This window comes from Schistocerca cancellata, chromosome 4, assembly GCF_023864275.1.
Source record: "Schistocerca cancellata isolate TAMUIC-IGC-003103 chromosome 4, iqSchCanc2.1, whole genome shotgun sequence".
NCBI lineage: Eukaryota > Metazoa > Arthropoda > Insecta > Orthoptera > Acrididae > Schistocerca > Schistocerca cancellata.
The window spans coordinates 605,308,085-605,328,112 of NC_064629.1; the positions used below are offsets into that span (position 1 = coordinate 605,308,085).

General features: G+C 36.9%; 1 protein-coding gene across 1 annotated transcript in view; it reads left to right on the plus strand.

Annotated features, from left to right (window-relative positions):
* Window positions 1-20,028, plus strand: part of LOC126184345 (potassium voltage-gated channel subfamily H member 2) — an 832,502-nt gene that overhangs the window by 762,578 nt on the left and 49,896 nt on the right. The window contains exons 16-18 of the mRNA XM_049926724.1: window positions 16,783-17,230; window positions 18,950-19,079; window positions 19,233-19,351. Of these exons, the coding sequence (XP_049782681.1) occupies window positions 16,783-17,230; window positions 18,950-19,079; window positions 19,233-19,351 (697 nt within the window). The remainder of the gene's footprint in view (window positions 1-16,782; window positions 17,231-18,949; window positions 19,080-19,232; window positions 19,352-20,028) is intronic.

A 20,028-nucleotide genomic window follows, 5' to 3' on the forward strand; every position in this document is an offset into this window, starting at 1 on the left:
TTACAGACTTTATGAGTGGGCATTGATTTAAGTCAATGAGGAAAGTTGAAAATTTGTGCCAGACTACGATTCGAACCTGGGGCTCCTGCTTACTAGGCAGATGCTCTGACCACTAAGCCATCTGAGCATAGTGGTCATTGAAACTGCATAATAGCTGCTGGATCAAAATGGTGTCTGTTCTTTCAGACATGTCTGGAAGGATAGACAGCACACACACACACACACACACACACACACACACAGCCAATGATCTCTTCCATGCAGATGCACACCAGGCTCCAATTATTACAAGAATCAGCAAAATGCCATGAGAAATGAGGATAATGTGCAAGGGCACTACATAATAAGAGTTTGGATAAGTTGGGAATGTGCACCTGACAGGAGGTGTGCTAGTGAAGTCCGCACAGTTGCAATGACCACTGTTTCTGGACAGCTCAGTGGTCAGAGCATTTGCCTAGTACACAGGGAACTCGGATTTGAATCTGGGTCTTGTACAAATTTTCAAATATTCCTATTGATTTCCACCAATGCCTGCTCGCAACCAATGTCTGTAATTCCTTCGTGTCTCAACAATAAGTTTCCACTGCTTTCTGCATGTTGTTTTCTCCAAATTGACTACATTCAATGTTGTAATGTGGCAATGAAAGCTTGCTTATAAGTCATGTCTCTGGCATATGGATTATGTGACTTGTCCATTGGAGTTGTTTGGTCTTTTGATATTGTAAAACATTGGCTAGTTCATGATCTCATAAATTTCATTATTCTTTCTTGCTCTCCAATTATCTCCATCTCTTATGGGGTCCCAGATTTCTCATCAAATTTCCTTCAAATGCTTGAAACTTTTGTATCTCCCTTTTAATTAGTGTTCAGTTTTCTGAATTGTAGAGGACAATGGAACATATAACGGCACTGTAGATCTTCATTTTTACAGCATGTGACATGGCTTCAGTCTTTAATGTATCTTTCAGGGCATACAGACATCTGGAGCCAGCAGAAATTCTTTGATTTACATCAGGGGTCTCCAAACATTTCCACAAAATCCCAAGGGCTGAGGTCTAGCTACAGTCTGTCTTAAGTTTTCTTAAGTCTGTGTTCGCTAGTACTGCTCAGAACTCCTCGGTACAGTTCAGAAGTGTTTTTGAAGCTTACCACTGCTGCCAATATTTACAAACTGATGCTGAATGACCCTGCAGTAGTTGTTACAAAGTGAACTGCTTATTGTTTGACCTCAAGCTGCGGCCTTAATTTCATTTCATAAATGCTTTTACAAATAAATACCACTCGTGCAGGACATTGTAACGCACTTTTATGAAAATCTGCGTACTTCTGTTATTCATTACCATCACAGCAAGTGATCACAACATAGCATGAGATGCATATGGTATCAGCACTGTGGGTATCTTCCCACTGCAAGATTCCTCGCCACTTGGTGGTAATAGCAGTTACCTCTTCATTCCCTGAGGTCACAGCTGGCAAGGCTCAAGAAAAATTGTACAGACTCAAGTTCATCATACCAACATGTTGTAGTGTTGAATTAAGCATAAATTTTTGTTTCTGAAGATATCTGTGGCACAGGTAGTGGGGTGGACTCCACTCTGCAATGTCTGTCATCTCTTACGGGCAAGTGTCCAGGTCATTTCATTGTCGTGGTGATAGCTGATGTGCATACTGCACTTTACATATTTTTATGATTACTTCCAACAGTGCTAAACATATAGAAGTGATGTCTCCTGGAGTGTAGAGAAGTGCAGTAGTAGGCTACAACACCATCTTGTGGTTAGTGGCAACATTTGCACTCTGAAAACAAAATATAATGAGACTAATGTGTTTTGTGACTGCAGTTTCTTAGTGAAGATACTGTGCGCTTAATTTAATTTAATTAAAATTGCCTTAAAGATAAATCAAGTGCAATGTGGAGAAAATGACTTACTGTATTATGAAGCATTACGCTGACCTAACTGTCAGAAAGCTCTGAAGCGATTTTTTGCACTCCAAATAACAACAAAATTTTCTTGAATGAAGGAATCATCCTCTGGCTGTTAAAAACAGTGATTGGGCATGGTAGTTACTATTCTATACAGTTTTAATTAAATATATGAATGACCTTAATTTGAAGTTATTAGTAGAAAACAAGTTACTGCCAGATTTGTACACTCATATTTAATCCTTCTGATGAAAAGTTGTTTTATTTCAGTCTCAATTCAATGAAAAATGTTTCACAAATTTTAATACATGTAAAATATTCAGTCAGGACTCAGAGACTCCACTTCCAGTAGACTTCTCTATTGAATTTTTTCTTCTTTAAAGCCAGCAGTATAATATGTGTCTGATAACGACATGATTGTTATAGTTGATACACCAAATAGCTGCTTATAATAAGTAATCTTTATTTATGAGGTCTGTTTTGGTACTCATACCCGTTCTCCCCAAAATTGTAATTGCAGGTACTTGAAAATTGTGCCTAAGCCAAGACAGACTGTCATAAATAAAGATTACTTCATTATAAGCAGCTATTTGGTGTATCAACTATATCAATCTCTATTGAAACTTTGAGTGCTTCAAAAATAAATTATAAGTCTCATTTTTTAGATTTTGATTCATTTGAAATCACTATCAAAATTTTCAAAATTCTTTTAATGCCGATATAGAAACTCGTACCCCAGAACTTTAAACAGAAAGGGTTGAATTGCAGTGTAGTGACTTTTATAAGGATAAATATTTAAATTCATGATTGTACGAATTTTATACTGTTTGACCAGTTGCGTAAGTTTGCACATTGATTTTTTTCCACTTTCAGCACTACTTATATTTGTGAAAAAACATTCTACGAAAAAAATTACAGATTGTAACATCATAATTGCTCCTAAAAACAACTTATTTTCATTGTAAATTTTACACTCTAAAGTGTTACTGCACTTAATAAGCATGATTCATTCCCGAATCTTACTAGAATCCATACACAATAGGTAAATGCATTCAGTTCTGAAAAATTGTTACTCAAACAGATTTAGAATGGAGGTTCATAATTTCTTATTTGTAGTACAGGCATCTTTAATGAATTCGTTTTCCTTAATGGTGGCAAATTAAAATCATAATTCATAAACAGATACTGTAAGGGAAAGTGTTACCATGCACCATCATTGAAAAGACCTTGGAACATCATTACAGAGAATTTGCAGTATCATTGTGGAAGCCCGGACAATGGTGCAGGTGGCAACTGTGGCGCTAGATATATTGCGATCAGTACAGCTGATTGAATACAGAATTGTTGGAGCTTTTGCTTTACAGAACAGTAGTTTATAGAGAATGTGTGATTTACTGTTCATTTTTAGTGGTCAAATAGACCGTAGTTTGGAGACCCCCATTTACATATATGGGTATTTGATTATTACAACTGTAGCAACGTTCCAGGTATTTCAATTGATTAACAGACTTGAATTTGTTTCTGTCAACTGTGAAGTGCTCTTGTGCATATTTAGTTGTTTATACATATGCATTACAGAGTATGCAAGTAGACAGGAAAATATTACTGGAACAAATTCATCGTAATTAAATTAAACAGGCAGATAATATAAATTTGATGCAAGAATCTTAACAAAATGAACTGCATGACTGTGACTAAGAGATGCATGTATGAACATAATGTCAAAAAATAGAAATTTCTACATATAACTCTGACATCCCAGGGACTTTGGTGTATCTATAGTATGATGTTAGGCTTTAATATCACTTATGCTTTCTTGAATTATAATATAGAATAATATACAAGCTGATTTAAAAAGATAACTTCACTGTCACCAGTTATGATGCAACTATTATTAAAAAGACCAAGCAGAACAAAAATGATAAATTCAGTTGTGCTTGAATGGCTCAGTCAGTAGAGCACTTGCTCTTGAAAGGCAAAGGTCTCAAGTTTGAGTCCCTATCTGCCACACAGTTTAAACATGCCAGGAACTTTCAAACATGATAAATATTCATTCAACAATAATTTTCAGACTGTAAGACCAAGTATGTCAACTTTATACTTGCTGTTTTCTTTGGATCTGAAGTGTGTTTCTCTTTGACAGCCAATATTTCACTATGAAACATATCCTGTAGATCACATATCAGAATTTCTCTCATTCTGTTATGCCATGCACCCAGAACACAATACATTTCTGTCTCACATCAGCTTGATAAATTAAAATGGATTTTGACAGTCTTCTGTGTAGTTGTGAGAGCATTGTATCAGAGCAAAGTGAATTTGAATGTGGACAAATTGTTGGTGACCATATGGTGGGTGCATCCATAACAAACAGGAACCATCTTAAAGATTTATACTGCTTACACAGAAAGCAGAAAACAGTGTCTGGTAAGTTACAATGTGGACGAAAGTGTGTGTAATCATGACAGAAGGTCACTGAAGAGAAATGTGATTAAAAATGAGAGAAGGACAACTGCAGAATTGAATGTCACACTCACAAACCCTGTCAGCACCAAAACTACACAAAGGGAGCTTTTTAAATTGGCAGCCGGTCGGTGTGGCCGAGCAGTTCTAGGCACTTCATTCTGGAACTGCAAGACCGCTACGGTCGCAGGTTCAAATCCTGCCTCGGGCATGGATGTGTGTGATGTCCTTAGGTTAGTTAGGTTTAAGTAGTTCTAAGTTCTAGGGGACTGATGACCTCAGGTGTTAAGTCCCATAGTCCTCAGAGCCATTTGAAAACCATTTTGAACCATTTTTAAATTGGCAATTGTAGAGCGAACTGGAATTCCATTGAGCACACATCGGTGATGCAAATGTCCATAATGGGAAAACATGTTGCTGGAGCAATAAAACCTGGACTGGACATTTGGCTGGATGAGTTTCACTTCCCACTGTTCCCAACTTCTGGCTGAGTTTACACCCTAAGAGTGAAATGTAGTGGGATTTCAGAGATGATTTAGGCAGCCATATCATGGTTTTCCACAGACCCCATGGTTGCTCCATAAAGTCACATTCCAGACAAGGATTGTGTGACCATTTTGACAGGTCAAGTACATCCAATGGTAGAACGTTTGTTCCCTAATGGCGATAATATGTTCCAAGATCACAGAGCCCCTGTTCACATACCTATGATTTTGTGAGCATGGGGATGAACTGTCACGTCTTTCCTGGCTACCACAGTCACCGAATCTCAATATTTACGAAGCCTTTGCGGTCCATTTAGGAGAGAATTGTGTGTGATCACTATCCACCTCCATCATCATTACATCTGAACTAGTCAGTACTTTGCAGGAAAAATTACATAACAGTCTCCTGAAAACCATACAGGGCCTGTATTTATCCATTCTGAGATGACTGGAAGCTGTTTTGAAAACCATCAGGTTTCCTGTGTTTTTGATGTTTTGATATATTGATATTTTTGTTCAACCTGTGTAAAGTAAATGCCAGACAATTTGGATAATAGTTCAGTTGTGTCTTGGTACTGCTCGAGAATGAGTTATCACACACACCCGGTAGCAGTAGATAAAGTACAAAAGAAGCTGCTCTGGTGGATTATTATTACTTTGAAATTAATTTGATGACTGCAAATTCCTTGGCATCAACTATATTAAGTATAGATCCACTACCCAACATTGACACTTGTACCAGACCAGGACTCAAACCCAGATTTCCTGCTTAAAGCAAGCAGTTGCATTATCTGTGCACGCTTCCCGGACCAACCCAAGCTTTCATATGTCGCACCATCTACGTCCTTATATATTCCACTAAATTCATCACGTAATGCTTGCAATGTTACTTGAATTGCCACAACAGGGAGAATGAGACAATGAGGAATCAAGAGTAGTGTTGTCAATTCCTTGCTGTCTCATTCTCCCAAGATGTACCACATAGAAGCAGCACATATACGTCAACATTTTTCATAGATTTCAAGAAATGTAGATGTAAATATCTGTGATACTGGTTCAAGTGCAGATGCTATGAATAGAAAATGTATCTAAACTGGTTCAAATACTTTTGGTATGGGAGGGATGTTGTTAAAATGTTCTTTGTTAAATTTTCGCTTTCAGCAAGCATAACGGCAGGTAACATAAAGCAATTTCAACAGAAGCTGGCACAGAATGGGGTACTGTTGTAGAGCTCAATGTTAGAGGAAATGCTGATTAACAAGGATAATGTTAATGACATCATTTGGGAAGATTTGTATAAGCAGAAGATGTATTCCTAGTTTGTGCCACAAAAAAAATATTGATCAATGATGGGCAATACAGATAAAAATAAGTGTAAGTGTCTTTGACATGTGTGACCAAGTTTCACCTTTCCTTCAAACCAGTAAGAAAGTGGAACATACTTACAGATACTAGTTCGGTCTAGGGAAGGATACCAATCAACATGGCAACAGTTTGTGGATGTCTGCTTCAAGTTTTTCAGATGTTTAAAGACATCTGACTTACGTCAGTTTCTAAAGAAGTCTTTGCTAACAGTTTCCAGAAGCTTTTGCAATTGTTGTCAAAAGTGAATTATCAACAATATAGATTGCTTTTAAGACAAGTCTCAGTATTTTGCTTCTATTTTCTGTCATTTTAGTTTTATAACACAATTTTTTGAAATTTTTATACACATCTTGTAGATATGTGTATGATCACTGATTTAATGGCTGTAAGAACAGAAATTTGTATTTACTTCTCCAGGTATCCAGACATCTGTGTAATATACAAATGAGGAGTTAATATGATATGCTTTAAATTTGTCTAATAATTTCTCAGACAATGACAGAAAGTTGATCCACATTTTTTTCCATATATTTTCTGTGATTTTGTGTGTCATTGTTTATCTGCAGATGTCTTTTGTTAACAGCCAGAAAATAGTATTAAAGAATAAATTTACAAATACCTAAAGGAAAAGATTTCAAGCTCCCTGGAGGAATGTTAATTTTGTATGTCCTTCTGTGTGATTTTGTAGGGTAATAGACTGCCAATAAATGGATTAATCAATCAAAAATACCAATGCAGAGGACAGGAGGAAGTGGAAGCATGCAAAATATGACTGCAATATTGTCTCCAAGTCAACACAATGACAGACTTTCCTTAGTGCTATGAAACCTGATGTGATTTTTAAAGTATCATTAACAAATTGAATGCTTAGTTAGATTTTGAGCTTCTAGCTGGTCTTTTTGTTGAAAATGGTGAAGGTGGGTCAGAGGCTGACATATATGTGTAAATTTGCACTTATCTATTCCTTGATGTGCCAGTACACCTCTTTTGTGAATTCAAGTTGTAAGTACCACAGATTACACAATGTGTAACAGCTGTTCAGTGGTCACACATAAACTTATTCAGCTTAATGGAGAATGCATTGGTGCTGATAGTGACTCCTCTTTTAGAGTTTAATAACAATATTTCATGAAAGCAGAACCCAACAACAAACATTCTGATATTCAAATTGCCTCTGTTATTAACTTCAAAGCATAAATAGGCATTGTTGTGTTCAAAAAATATTTATGTGGTGCTATTAAACACCTTGCCTTTTATTGTCTGAATCACTGTTGGATTAAATCTTCTAGTCCTTGTGGGTACTTCACGTCTGAGAAAACACCACATAACTGATGAAATTATCTCAGGTTATCAGCTGAGCAGCAGCATCGTCTCGGAGCAATACTTCAGCAACTTCCTAAATGTCTACTTCAGGCAATGAGTTTGGCTCTGGGATGTGATATTTTATATCTACTGGCTCACAGCCTTCTCTGTTGAGGGAGCATCAGGTGGGACAGTAGTATATTTCTGGGATAGGGTACCCCAACTGTGGTGGTGGACGCTGGCAGGAGGGGAGGGGGCTCTGTCCATCTGCTCCTTCCCTATCTATCTCCTCCTCCTGCCTCCCTCTGTCCATCTCCTCCTCCCTGTCTCTCGGCCTATCTGCTCCTCCCCACTTTCTGTCCACCTCCTTCACTTTCCTTTCTCCGACCACCTCATCCTCCTCCCTCTCTCTGTCCATCTCCTCCTCTTTTGTTTCTTTCTCCATCTCCTCTTCTTTCTTCCTCTGTCCATCTCCCCTTCCCTTTCAGTCCTACTCCCCTTCTCTCTTCACATTGTCACACCCACTGTAATAGGAGGTTTCTGGTTCTTACCCTCAGAGTATTTCTTTCCAAGTACTAAGTAATATTTGTATCAAGTTTAGTTGAAAATGATTCAGGGGTTTACGAGGAGACTTTTACCGAGTGCATTTTCTGCATATACACATGTCACATATCTCTTTAGTATAACTCACACATATTTGTGCACCTGTATCTCTAGCAAATTTTATCTTCAATTTCACTTTATGATGTCATATCTCCTGAACGATGTGTTGTACAATGATATAATTTTGCAGCTGCATTAATTGTGTAGTGTAGCCATAGTTACATGTGCAAATATGCCCTCAATAGCTGTGGTTCTGTCAAATGTGGCTGAAGAATGATTGTCTAAAGTAGGCTATTTTGAATGGTGTAGTCCACATTAAGTTTACAGTCCAAAACAATTTAATTGCACTTTGATATTAAATAACTTACAGTTTATGGCCAAATTGAGTCTCATCTACTATAATTTATGCGCAGATAAACAGCTAGCCACATACCACAGTCCGCTGGTGGCTTATAATGTGATTGTTCGAGTGCAGTAGCCTAACACTGAAGTGAAATAAGTTTACACATTACAGGCATTTAATTAACACAATCACTGATCAACTTTCTTAAATCACTGTCCTTTCAAGCATAAATCATATCAACAGTAAAAAGAAAGTACACAGTAAGTATAATTCGGAAATAACACAGTGCACAGTGCAGTCCTATTGTCACAGTAAACATTATTGAAGGTTAATACATTTCATGAAGTTAACTGCAAGGTAACAGTCAATAATTGTAACCAGTCACTGAATTACTGAAGGGTCTCCTGGATTCACAATTTGGATAAAAATTGGTACATTGTACAAATTGTAATTTGTACAGTGTACATTTTTAGACACTGATCTTACTCGCGTTATACACTTGCACAGACTGACTAAAGTGGCTCCCAGCGGCCTTTATTTTATAATATTACAATAATTAGCAATCCATTCAGCTGTCATTGTCTACTGTGTTTTTACAACTTACAATTAAGGATTTCTAGTTTTGAATAACTGGACAGTGGGATAAGATTTGTCTGACACAAGACTTTTACATAAAACATAATTGGTACTGAAGTGTGCTCTCTAGTTTGCCAAAATTTGGTATTCTATTTCAGTAACAATATTTTAGGTAAGAGTGCTATTTACTGAAACAAAATGGAGACAAAAGTTACTAACATATTTCGAACATTAGCTGCATAAATGCTTCATTTACCTATGTATACTTTTGATCTACTTTATCTGAAAGTTAACAGTTGGGTGCATGTTTACATATGAACAATCAGAACAAAGTTGCAGTCATTGTTATTTGCAATTAGCACAGATTTTAGGTAAACTAATTACACCAACACATTATGATTAACAAAAGGAATGTACTGGATAATAAAGTCAAGTTGGCTAATCCCTGAGTTAATATTTGAAATTTTCGGTAGTGTGCACGTGCACATATAGGTGATAATCTTCAAGATATCTGAAAAAAAAATTTCATCTTTCATTTCCTGGATAAGTATAGAAAAGTATAAATCCATTGCCATAACATAAGTGCATCTATAACATCCAACAACTAACCTTAAATGTACGAGAATTTAAGATTTTAGTTCTGTATGAGCATAAGACATTTTACTATATTAGTGAGAGTGCTAGATGATGGTTTCTTAATGTGGAAAAAAAAAAAAAGATTTAGGAAGGCCTGAGAAACAGAAAACTATCACTTGCAGAACAAGAAAAATATCCTTTCCTTTATGGGAATTACATAATATGTGTACAAGATAGGTGGTGATGCAGAAATGATGACATATGGAAGTTTGGGTCTGGAAGTGAGCCCTGTCAGAATAGCCAAAGCAGTTAAGGCAAATGCTCATCTAAAGTAGGAAATCTAGGTTCGAGTCCTGGTATGGCACAAATTTTCATTGTCATCATTCCATTATATAGCTGATGGTTGTTCTATTTCATGTATATCATAACAGCTGTAGTCGCAACAGTACCTGTTCCTTGAGAAATGCATGCATGTCTGAAGGATCATTCCATTATTGTTATTAACAGTGGAGTGCAATATTGTATTGGCAATAAATCCTGGTAATTAATATTGTCCCAATATAGCAGGCACCTTCTATGTATGATTCACAGTGTCTGTAGTCTTTTTGTTTTTATTTGCATGAAATGAAGCAACAGGTGAACAGCTGCTGCTCTAGAATTTGTATTAATTAATATTTTTTGGCAGTTTAAAACTATGTGCTTGATTGGAACTCAAACTGGAAACATTGGCTTTCATGGTCAATGCTACCCAGGCACCAACCCATCCTCACAGATTCAGTTCTGACACTACCTTTTCATTCTCTACTGACTTCTCAAAATTCTCTAGCATAATTTGCCAAACCTTTGGAGAAGTGGCATAGCCACAGCCTAGGAATTTATTTCCACCTGGGATCTTTCATTTTGCAGCAGAATGTATACTGTGGTTTTGAAACTTCTTGGCAAATTTAACCCAACTGATCATGAGTTCTGGCCATTCAGAACAGTTTTAAACTACTTGCAAGTTTCAAAACAGCAGGCATTGTGCTGCACAGTGAAAGATTGCAAGTTTCAAAACAGCAGGCATTGTGCTGCACAGTGAAAGAGTCATTCTATGTTCAAGTTATTTACTAAAATTTGGCATTTAGAATATGAACAATATTTTGGACTGATAAATGTTTTGTGAGGTTCGTGAAAGTTCATTATTGTCTGATATATTCTCTGCAAAAATTCTGAATATTCAGTGATTTTTAATGGCAAGAAACATGGTTTAGGCTGTGAATAAAGGATTTATGTGCATACAAGTGGTGTACACATTTGTGAATCTTGTAAGCAAATGTCTGCACCTGTGTATTACAATTTGTCCAATATGTAGGTTTGCATGAAAGCAAAACTGAATGTCAAAACATAACACCAAGTTTTAGAAGCTCAAGTGTCAGTAACATAATATATGCCACTGTTACATAACGCTTTCTGCTACATATTATTGACACATTTGAATGCTGAGACGGAAGTTCTATACAATGGTCTTTTGCTGCAGCAAACTGTAGTTTATAAATATTCTTATTTTTATTCATAATACATTATGTTTCACCAGACAATTGAAGTAGAGGCTCATTATCTATAATGGTGAAACATATTGTATATTATAGTACTTCTCGAGGAGTGCACATCTGATGAATACTAACTGTTCTCAGGATGGTTAGAGTTTCATAAGAAGTACTGTAAATTGCATCATATTTTTGAGACTGTGTTCTCAAATAACATTATGAGTGAAACCCATAATTTTCCTGCTACAGGGAATGCATAGCCTAGAAATTATTCCTCTTGTAGTTCGTGATCACATGAACTAGTAATAAATGTGAAATGAATTATGTTTTGATGAGCAGAACTAAAATAATGAGACAGAAATAATGATCTAGTGCCTCTCTTGATTATATTTGATACTCTAAAGAAGTAATATTTTCTAGGGCATAATAAAATGTCATTTCAGCACATACTGCAACAACTTTTCAAATAAAATTTTTTCTTTGGTCTCTTAATATAGAATTTTCATTCACACTACCAGATAATCAATACATAAAATAGGGGATAGACAATCACTCACCTATAGCAGATAGATGTGTGGCACATAGATGAGAAAACAACATTTCTACTAGCTCGCTCAAAAGCTAGTGTGAATACTGTTTTCTGTTATGTGTGTCTATGTTCCACACATCAGTCCACTATAGGTGAGTGATTGCCTTTCCCGTATTTTACATATTGTTCCAGCAAGGAATTTCCATTATCGTTCTGTCTTCTTATTGATAATATTCTGTGAATTCTGATTACTATTTTTTGTTGCCATGTGTTTAGACACATGATACAATAAATCAACAAATCTGCTAATGTCCACTATCTAAAATATTATACAAAAAGTAGAGCATTAAAGTGTTGGGTATGGATAAATAGGCATGAAACAATCAAGTAAAGTGAATAGTTGAGAAGTTCATGACAATAGCACTGAATATGATTAATAATAATTATGAAATTTTAAACATATCAAAAATGACACCTTTTTCCAGAACAAGGGAGCAAAATACAGAAAGTGGACATTATCTGGAGATGACAGAATAGTGCACAGGCACCCAAAACCCAAAATTAGGAGAGATCTCCAGTATCAAAATTGAGATGAAATTAGCTGGTGAGATTTTATGCTCACTGGAGTAAGTGACACCTATCAACAAATGTTGATGGCCATGATAGATGCAAGGGATATTATGAAATAAGCACAAGGAAAAATAAATGAAAGTCAGCTGAAATTAATAAGTGCACAGAATAAGTAAACAAATTAAAGTCAATGTACACATAAAATAACAGTGGTTTAGGAATAAAATATCATAGGAAACAAGAGAAATAAAGTTTGGAACAAATTAAAATGAAAATTTAAAGAGAAAAGGATAGGGAAAGATGAAAGGTAAGAAGAAAATGTGTTAGTGAGTGACTGGAAAACACAGGAAGAAGGAGATTTATTATAGTGAAGATCAAGGGTGCCCATATGATATTTTGTAGGGGATCCTAGACTGGGGTATGGATTTTTGTTGATATTTTGGAAGATCAAAGGTGAATTGTAAGTAGCTATATTTGTTCATCAGACCAGATAACAAAAATGATGCTATATCAAAATATACTAGGTCCACGTCCAGTGGTCTCATAATACCAGGTGCTTGAGCAATGGAGCTTATGACCAAAGGCAAAGCGTACGTTTGTTTACACAACCCTCCAATGAAGCTGAATAGGCTATAGCTCTATATAGCCATCTCAACTAACAACTCCTGTAATATGATTAACCAGTTGGTTTTATAATTCTTTTTTATTTGCATAGCAGATACATAGAAGGCTTGTTGTTTAGTTAGTGGGTGAGGTGGCATTGTTGTTAATACACTGGACTCACATTTGAAAGGACAGCAATTCAAATACCCATACAGCCATCCAGATTTAGATTTACCATGATTTCCCTTAATCACTTGCAGGGATGGTTCCTTTGAAAGGGCATGGCTGATTTTCTTCTTTGTCCTTCCTTTATCTGAGCTTGTCATCTGTCTCTAATGATCTTGTCAGTGAAAGGATGCTAAACTCCAAACTTGATTCACATTTTTGATCTTTAATTCTGTTTTCTTTGCACAGCAGACCATGCAACAATACTTGGGGCTGAGTTGGCTAGTAAATTCAGCTATCCACTCCATCTTTTCTACTTACTTCCTGTGCTGCCACATCTCACTCCAATTCTCCATCAGCAGAAATCAGCAAAATTGGAAGCCTTTGATCAAATATGATATTTGCTACAGCAGATGCTCATACAATACAGTAGTGAAGTGGCACAAAAAACTGTATAGCTGAAGATTAGTGAGCTGTGAAGGTGACAGTTTTGTGAGCCTGGTGCATGTCTGTTCAGTAGCAGGCATTTCTCTATGGTGCTACTTGGACACAATGACATGCCAGAAATCACACTGTGACAAAATAATGCATTTACAGTTGTGTGGGCTGAGGGAAAGGCAGCTTCTCTTAAGTACAAAGCAGTAACAAAAGGAGTAGGAAAAATTGCATACCTCTTCCAGTTAATTCTTAAACTGTTGTTCTTTATAGTTTTCTTTGGTCAATTTTTGTGCCCCCTTTGTGCATACACCCTTGGCAGGAGCTAATCTTGTCATGCCCTCCATACAACCTTGACCTTCAGTGTAGTGAAGCAGCTCAAATCACTTCATAAGCAAGTCTTCTGGACCAGATGGCATACCTATTAGGTTCCTTTCAGAGCGTGCTGATGTAATAACTCCCTATTTAGCGGTAATATACAACCAGTCACTCAGTGAAAGAGTCATATCTAAAGACTGGAAAGTTGCACAAGTCACTTCAATACTCAAGAAAGGAAATGGAAGTAATCTACTGAATTACAGACCCAAATCACTGGCATTGATTTGCAGTAGGAGTTTGGAACATATGCTGTGTTTGAATAATATGAAGTACCTCAATGAAAATGATCTATTGACATATAGTTGGCTTGGATTCAGAAACTATCATTCTTGTTCAATATAACTGTTGCTTTATTCTCATGACATAATAAGCTTTATTGACATATGATCTCAAATTGCTTCCATATTTCTAGATTTCCAGAAGGCTTTTGATACCATTTCTTACAAGCAACTTCTAATCAAATTGTGTGCCTATGGAGTATCACCTCAGTTGTGCAACTGGATTCATGATTTTGTATCAAGAAGCTCACAGTTTGTAGTAATTGACAGAGAGTCATTTATAAACACAGAAGTGATATCTGGGGCTCCCAAAAGAAGTGTTACAGGCATTCTGATTTACCTAATCTATATAAACAATTTAGGAGACAATCTAAGTAGCTCTGTTACATTGTTTGCAGATGATGCTGTCATTTACCATCTTGTAAAGTCATCAGAAAATCAAAACCATTTGCGAAATTGTCTAGACATGATACCTGTATGGTGTGAAAAGTGATAACTGACTCTTAGTAATGAAAAGTGTGAGGTCATCCACAAGAATACTAAAAGGAATCGATTAAATTTTTGTTACATGATAAATCACATAAATCTAAAGGCTGTTAATTCAAATAAATACCTAGGGATAGAAATTATGAACAACTTGCCTTGGAACAATTACATATATAGTGTGGTGGGGAAGGTGAATGAAACACATGTGTTTTATTGACAAAACACTTAGGAAATGCAGTAAATCCACTAAGGAGATTACCTACCCTACATTTGTGTCTCCTCTGCTAGTGTATTGCCTGCACAGTATGGGATCCTTACTAGATAACATTGACAGAGAACATAAAAAAATGTTCAAAGAAGGGGAGCTCATTTTGTAGTATCGCAAAAGAAGGGAGAGAGCATCATGGATGTGATATGTGAGTTAGGTTGGCAACCATTGGAACAAAGGCTTTTTTCATTGTGGTGAGAACTTTATATGAAGTCCATAGCTCATGTTCACGTTCTTGCTTCCCGAGCACATGGTCGCAAGTTTGATTCCTGGCAGAGTCAAGGATTTTCACCTGCTTCGAGGTGACTGGGTGTTTGTGTTGTCCTCTTCACTTCATCATCATTCATGAAAGTGGCGAGATTGGACTGAGCAAAGGTTGGGAATTTGTAAGGGTGCTGATAAATGTGCAGTTGAGTGACCCATAAACCAATCATCATCATCATTACCTTTATATGAAATTTCAGTCAGCTACTTTCTTCTCCAGTGGCAAAAATATTTTGTTGGCCTCCACCTATGTTGGGAGAAATTATCATAATAATAAAATAAGACAAATCAGAGCTTGCACAGAAATATTTAACTTTTCATTTTTCCCACATGCTGTTCAAGACTGGAATGGTAGAGAAATAGTGTGAATGTGGTTTGATGAACCCTCTGTAGGCACTCAGGTGTGAACTGTAGAGTAGTCATGTGGATGTAGATATACTACTGTTCTCTCTCTCTCTCTCTCTCTCTCTCTCTCTCTCCCTCTCCCCCTCCCCCTCCCCCTCCCCCTCCCCCTCCCTCCCTCCCTGTGCTGCTCCATCAACAGATTATAGATATTTTCTGATTCATATTTATATGACTAATGTGTAATAAAAATAGTAAAAATTTTGAATTAAGGCATTATCACAATATGTTAATGGCATCATTCAAAATGTGTATAATTATGATAATAAACATATCACATTACAAAAAGATAACTTGAAAGGAGACCGAGATGAGAGACAACAACTGAATTGGACTGTAATGGTTTCTTGAAAATTTTGCCATTTGATACTCTAACAGGAACAGTAGAGGAACTTTTGAAGCATGTTAACATGTGGAACTGGAGATATCAACAGTTACAAATGTTTATATTATTATGTAAATTTCACTTCTTGGGAAAAAGCAGTTACCATGATGAAAATATTGCCCAGGAAGCATGTTATTTTGCTACGAGGACATGTCTTGAGATAAAATGGCTATGAAGCTGTAGTTGATTATGAATACTGTATGGAAATGGAAAATTTCTGTATAAGAATTTAATTTTTGATACAATGGATGCTACACTGGCTGATAAATATGCAAAATATACATGATTTCAAGTTCCACAAGAATTTATCACATGGATAATACTCATTTAGTTGAACTTAACATAGGAAGCCAGCAGATTAATGTAACAGCAATTCATCACATTTGAAGAATTTGTATTGAAACTGAAAGCACTGTGATAAAAAGGAAAGATACTGGTATAATATAAATTCTCTTAGATTTATTGGTATCTCATTTTTAAGTGGCCCTGATAGCATTAAAATTGTAAAGATATCTGTACAATAATACTAACAGATGAAGTTTTTTACTTCCTAAGTGATAAAATTGTTATTGAGCTGAGTTTGTATCAAATTTCATTGACATACTATGCCTGAAAACACAGTTTCCCTTCTCATGCCAAGTCTTTCTCCACTGAATATTATTCATCATTTGTTTCAAGGAAGAGTTTTGATCACAGAAGAATCCAATACAGAGTGAGAGTAATCACAATGAAACTAAATAACTTTTCGTATAATTTCAGCCTTTCCTGTAAGGTGGTGTTCAGATGAGTCATTACATTTCAGATATCACCACAAAACATTAGAATTGTTTCAAGAGTAATGTGGATTCTGATTCAGTTTCAGGAATTGGCTTATCGACTCCCCACCTTTCCCGCCGCCGCACATCTGAAACACAACAGTCATCAGTGACATCGACAACAGCAGTAGCTGTTCAGTATGACGAACGAGATGATAACCTTCACAGTATCCCCAGTGTGCCTATCCCTGCTACCCCACAACAAGCACCTCTGTCAGCTTTAAGCCAAGCGACCGAATCATCCTATTACACAACACCTTCACCCCCCATACATTCCAGTCCTCTGCAGCGAGTAGATATGTACCGACAGCATCAGCAGACTGCTGACCATTCATTGGTCTATTCCCATGTAGGTGCTCAACAAACAGTATTATCGACAGGAAGTTACCAAACTCCCGGTCACACTCGGGCCGAGTACACTGGCTCACCAGCTTGGACACAACCTGGGAGGGAACCTGATGTCTATGCAATGATAAATCAGCTGAGCAGGTATGTAAACTGTGAAAGGATAATAATTTCTTTTTTATTTTAGTAATTTTTATTGTTATAATTATTAACTTAAAATGTGTTTCATTTATTTTATTTGATGTGAAAAAATCTGAATATTAGCAAAAGACAAGTGCACATTCACTTTTAGCAGTAAGATCCCGTGGTACTCATTTTCAACACGACTAAAGCAACGATCTATAAATTCTTCAGCCACAGTATTACCAAGTGACTCACTTTTATTCTCTTGGTACTATTTTATTTTGTAAGTTTATTGTTTGTAGATTAACTTTCCTTAAAGTAAGCCTGTCATTCTCATATTCTTTTATAATATATCACTTATTCATGACACCATTTTGATGTCACTTTTTCCAGCGTTATAACGTGTTGCATTACTCCATTTCTTTATGTAGTCAGATATGGTAATGGAATGTCCTGGTAGAATGTGAATAATTTAAGGATGAAGGTAACAGTACACTCAATAGTAGGGGCATTGAGTCATTGACAGGCACAGCAACAAGACTGAAAACTTTCCAACATTCAGACAAGTCCTTTTTAAAGCTATAGTGCATATGCATGCAAAATCATGCCAGGACTGAAGTTCTGTAGCGTGACTGGGGTCAGAGACTGTATCATGTAGAGTGAGTCAGAAGAGAAAGAAGGCAGCAAGCAAGAAAGAGGGTTGCAGAAGAGTGGCAGATGGCTCAGACATAGGCAACATGTGCATGGGATATAGGAATGTGGGAGAGAGAGGCAGTAGGTGCACAGGATAAGAATGTAGCATAAGCACCAGGAGTGATGAGTTCCTGCAGTGCACAGTGATGATGGTGTGGAGAGACTACAGCTGTAAGGATTACAGGAATGAAGGATGTGTTGTGAGGACAATGCCCATCTGTGTAGTCCAGAAGAGCTAGTGTCAGGAGGAAGGATCCAGAGTACACAGACTGTTAAGCAGCCATTGGAATTGGGAGTGTCATGCTCAGCATTGTGTTCTACTACTGGGTGGACAACTTTGCTGTTGGCTAAAGTTTGGTCATTGCTGTCTGTTCAGGTGGACAACTTTACCTGGCCACACCCATGTAAAATGGGTAACCAGATTGGCATAGGATGTGCCAATTGGGTGTATCAGACAGGTCTTGCGCTGTGTCTCCCACAGTGGTATGACACATATGACAAGGGATTGGGAGTGGGTGTGGCATAGGAATGGACTGGTATATTGCTTAGATTGTGCAGGCTGCAGAATCCACTCTTTCGCCCCACCATTGTTGTGTGCTGCATCAACTCTGTGGTCACATTACTATCCTGTACACCTGATACCTCTCCCTCCCACAATCCTATCATGCACTTCTGCTCCCTCTGAGCTGTCAGTGACCCTTACCCAACCCTCCCTGCCACTGCCCACCTCCTTACTCACCTCACTTACCCCACACAACACAATCCCTCACCAAATCCGGCTCCAGAATGGCAGTCCTGGCATTGTGTGTTCACCCAGCACAGTGTAGTCACAGGTCTGAAAGCTAGCAAGTTTTCTGTCATGTTTATGTACCGGTCAGTGCCTCCGCTATTTGGCAAGTCATTACCTATAATCTTAAATTATTTATATAGTCAATATAGACTGCATTATGTCACTTAATCTAAAATATTGTTTTCAATAATTTCATTACCTTAAAACAATTTTTATCCCTTAATTAATATTATTTAACATACTCCTATTGCCCACAGGCAAGTGCAGGCACTGGAACACAGTGTAGCTAGTGATGTGAGAATGATACTTAGTATTCTGAAGCAACAGCAGCAACAGGGTCACAGCTCTGAATCATCTGGCTCATCAGTCATACCTGATGTGCGAGAGGTAAGTGATGCAGCTTAGCTGCAACTGACTCTGCTAAATATTTGTTTAAATTTTGTAAATGGTAACTCATTTTTATTTCTCATTAAATAGTATAGCTGTGGTATCTTCATGTGTGTAATATTCTAATTTGTAATTTTAATATCTGGTTCAAAGTCTTCTTCTGACTTTGGCCAGAGGTCAGGAAGATCCTCCCGAGATCATGCTCCTAGTGCCCAGAGAAGTTATAGTGCATCTCACGAGACTCCAGCTTCATTGCCTTCAAATAATTTCAGGTAATGTAATACCTGTTTAACAAAGAAGCACCAATTATTAGTTGTTTGCAATTTTTTGTTAATTCTCTGTGCTAATTTTCATTCACCCTATGGCTGACCTCTTGTCTTTCCCTGCATCCATTTTTACCACAATCTTGTTATGTAGTTACTTTTGGTATTGTGCTGATAAGTGAACAAAAGTTACAGTTGTGCCTTAAAAACAGGTGTCTATGGAAATTGTAGTAGTGAAATCGTGAAGCTAAAAGAACGAATTTCAAGTTTACAAAAAACTGTGGACGTTTTAAGATATGACATTTCGCATTTAAGAAACGAAAATGCTGAGCAGTGGAAAGTCCCTCGCAACATGGCGCTAATTGTAAATAATCAGTTGAGTAAAATTTATGAAAATACGTGTTGCGTGTGTAAAAAGTACAACACTTTCAGTGACAGGATGTGCTTAGCTTGCACTAAAATATCAAAAGTTGCGGAAAGGAAACATGCAGAATCGGAGAAATTCCAGTGTGTAGCAACTACATCTAACGAACAAAATCAGTATATTACGCCTAAAACAACATCTAAAGCTGGGAAAAAATTTGCGAATGATTCCTCATTATACATTACGACAAGGAACAGGTTTGATGTGCTACAAAAAGATGAAAATTGTGAACAACAAAGCACTGGGGTAAATAAAAACTTCA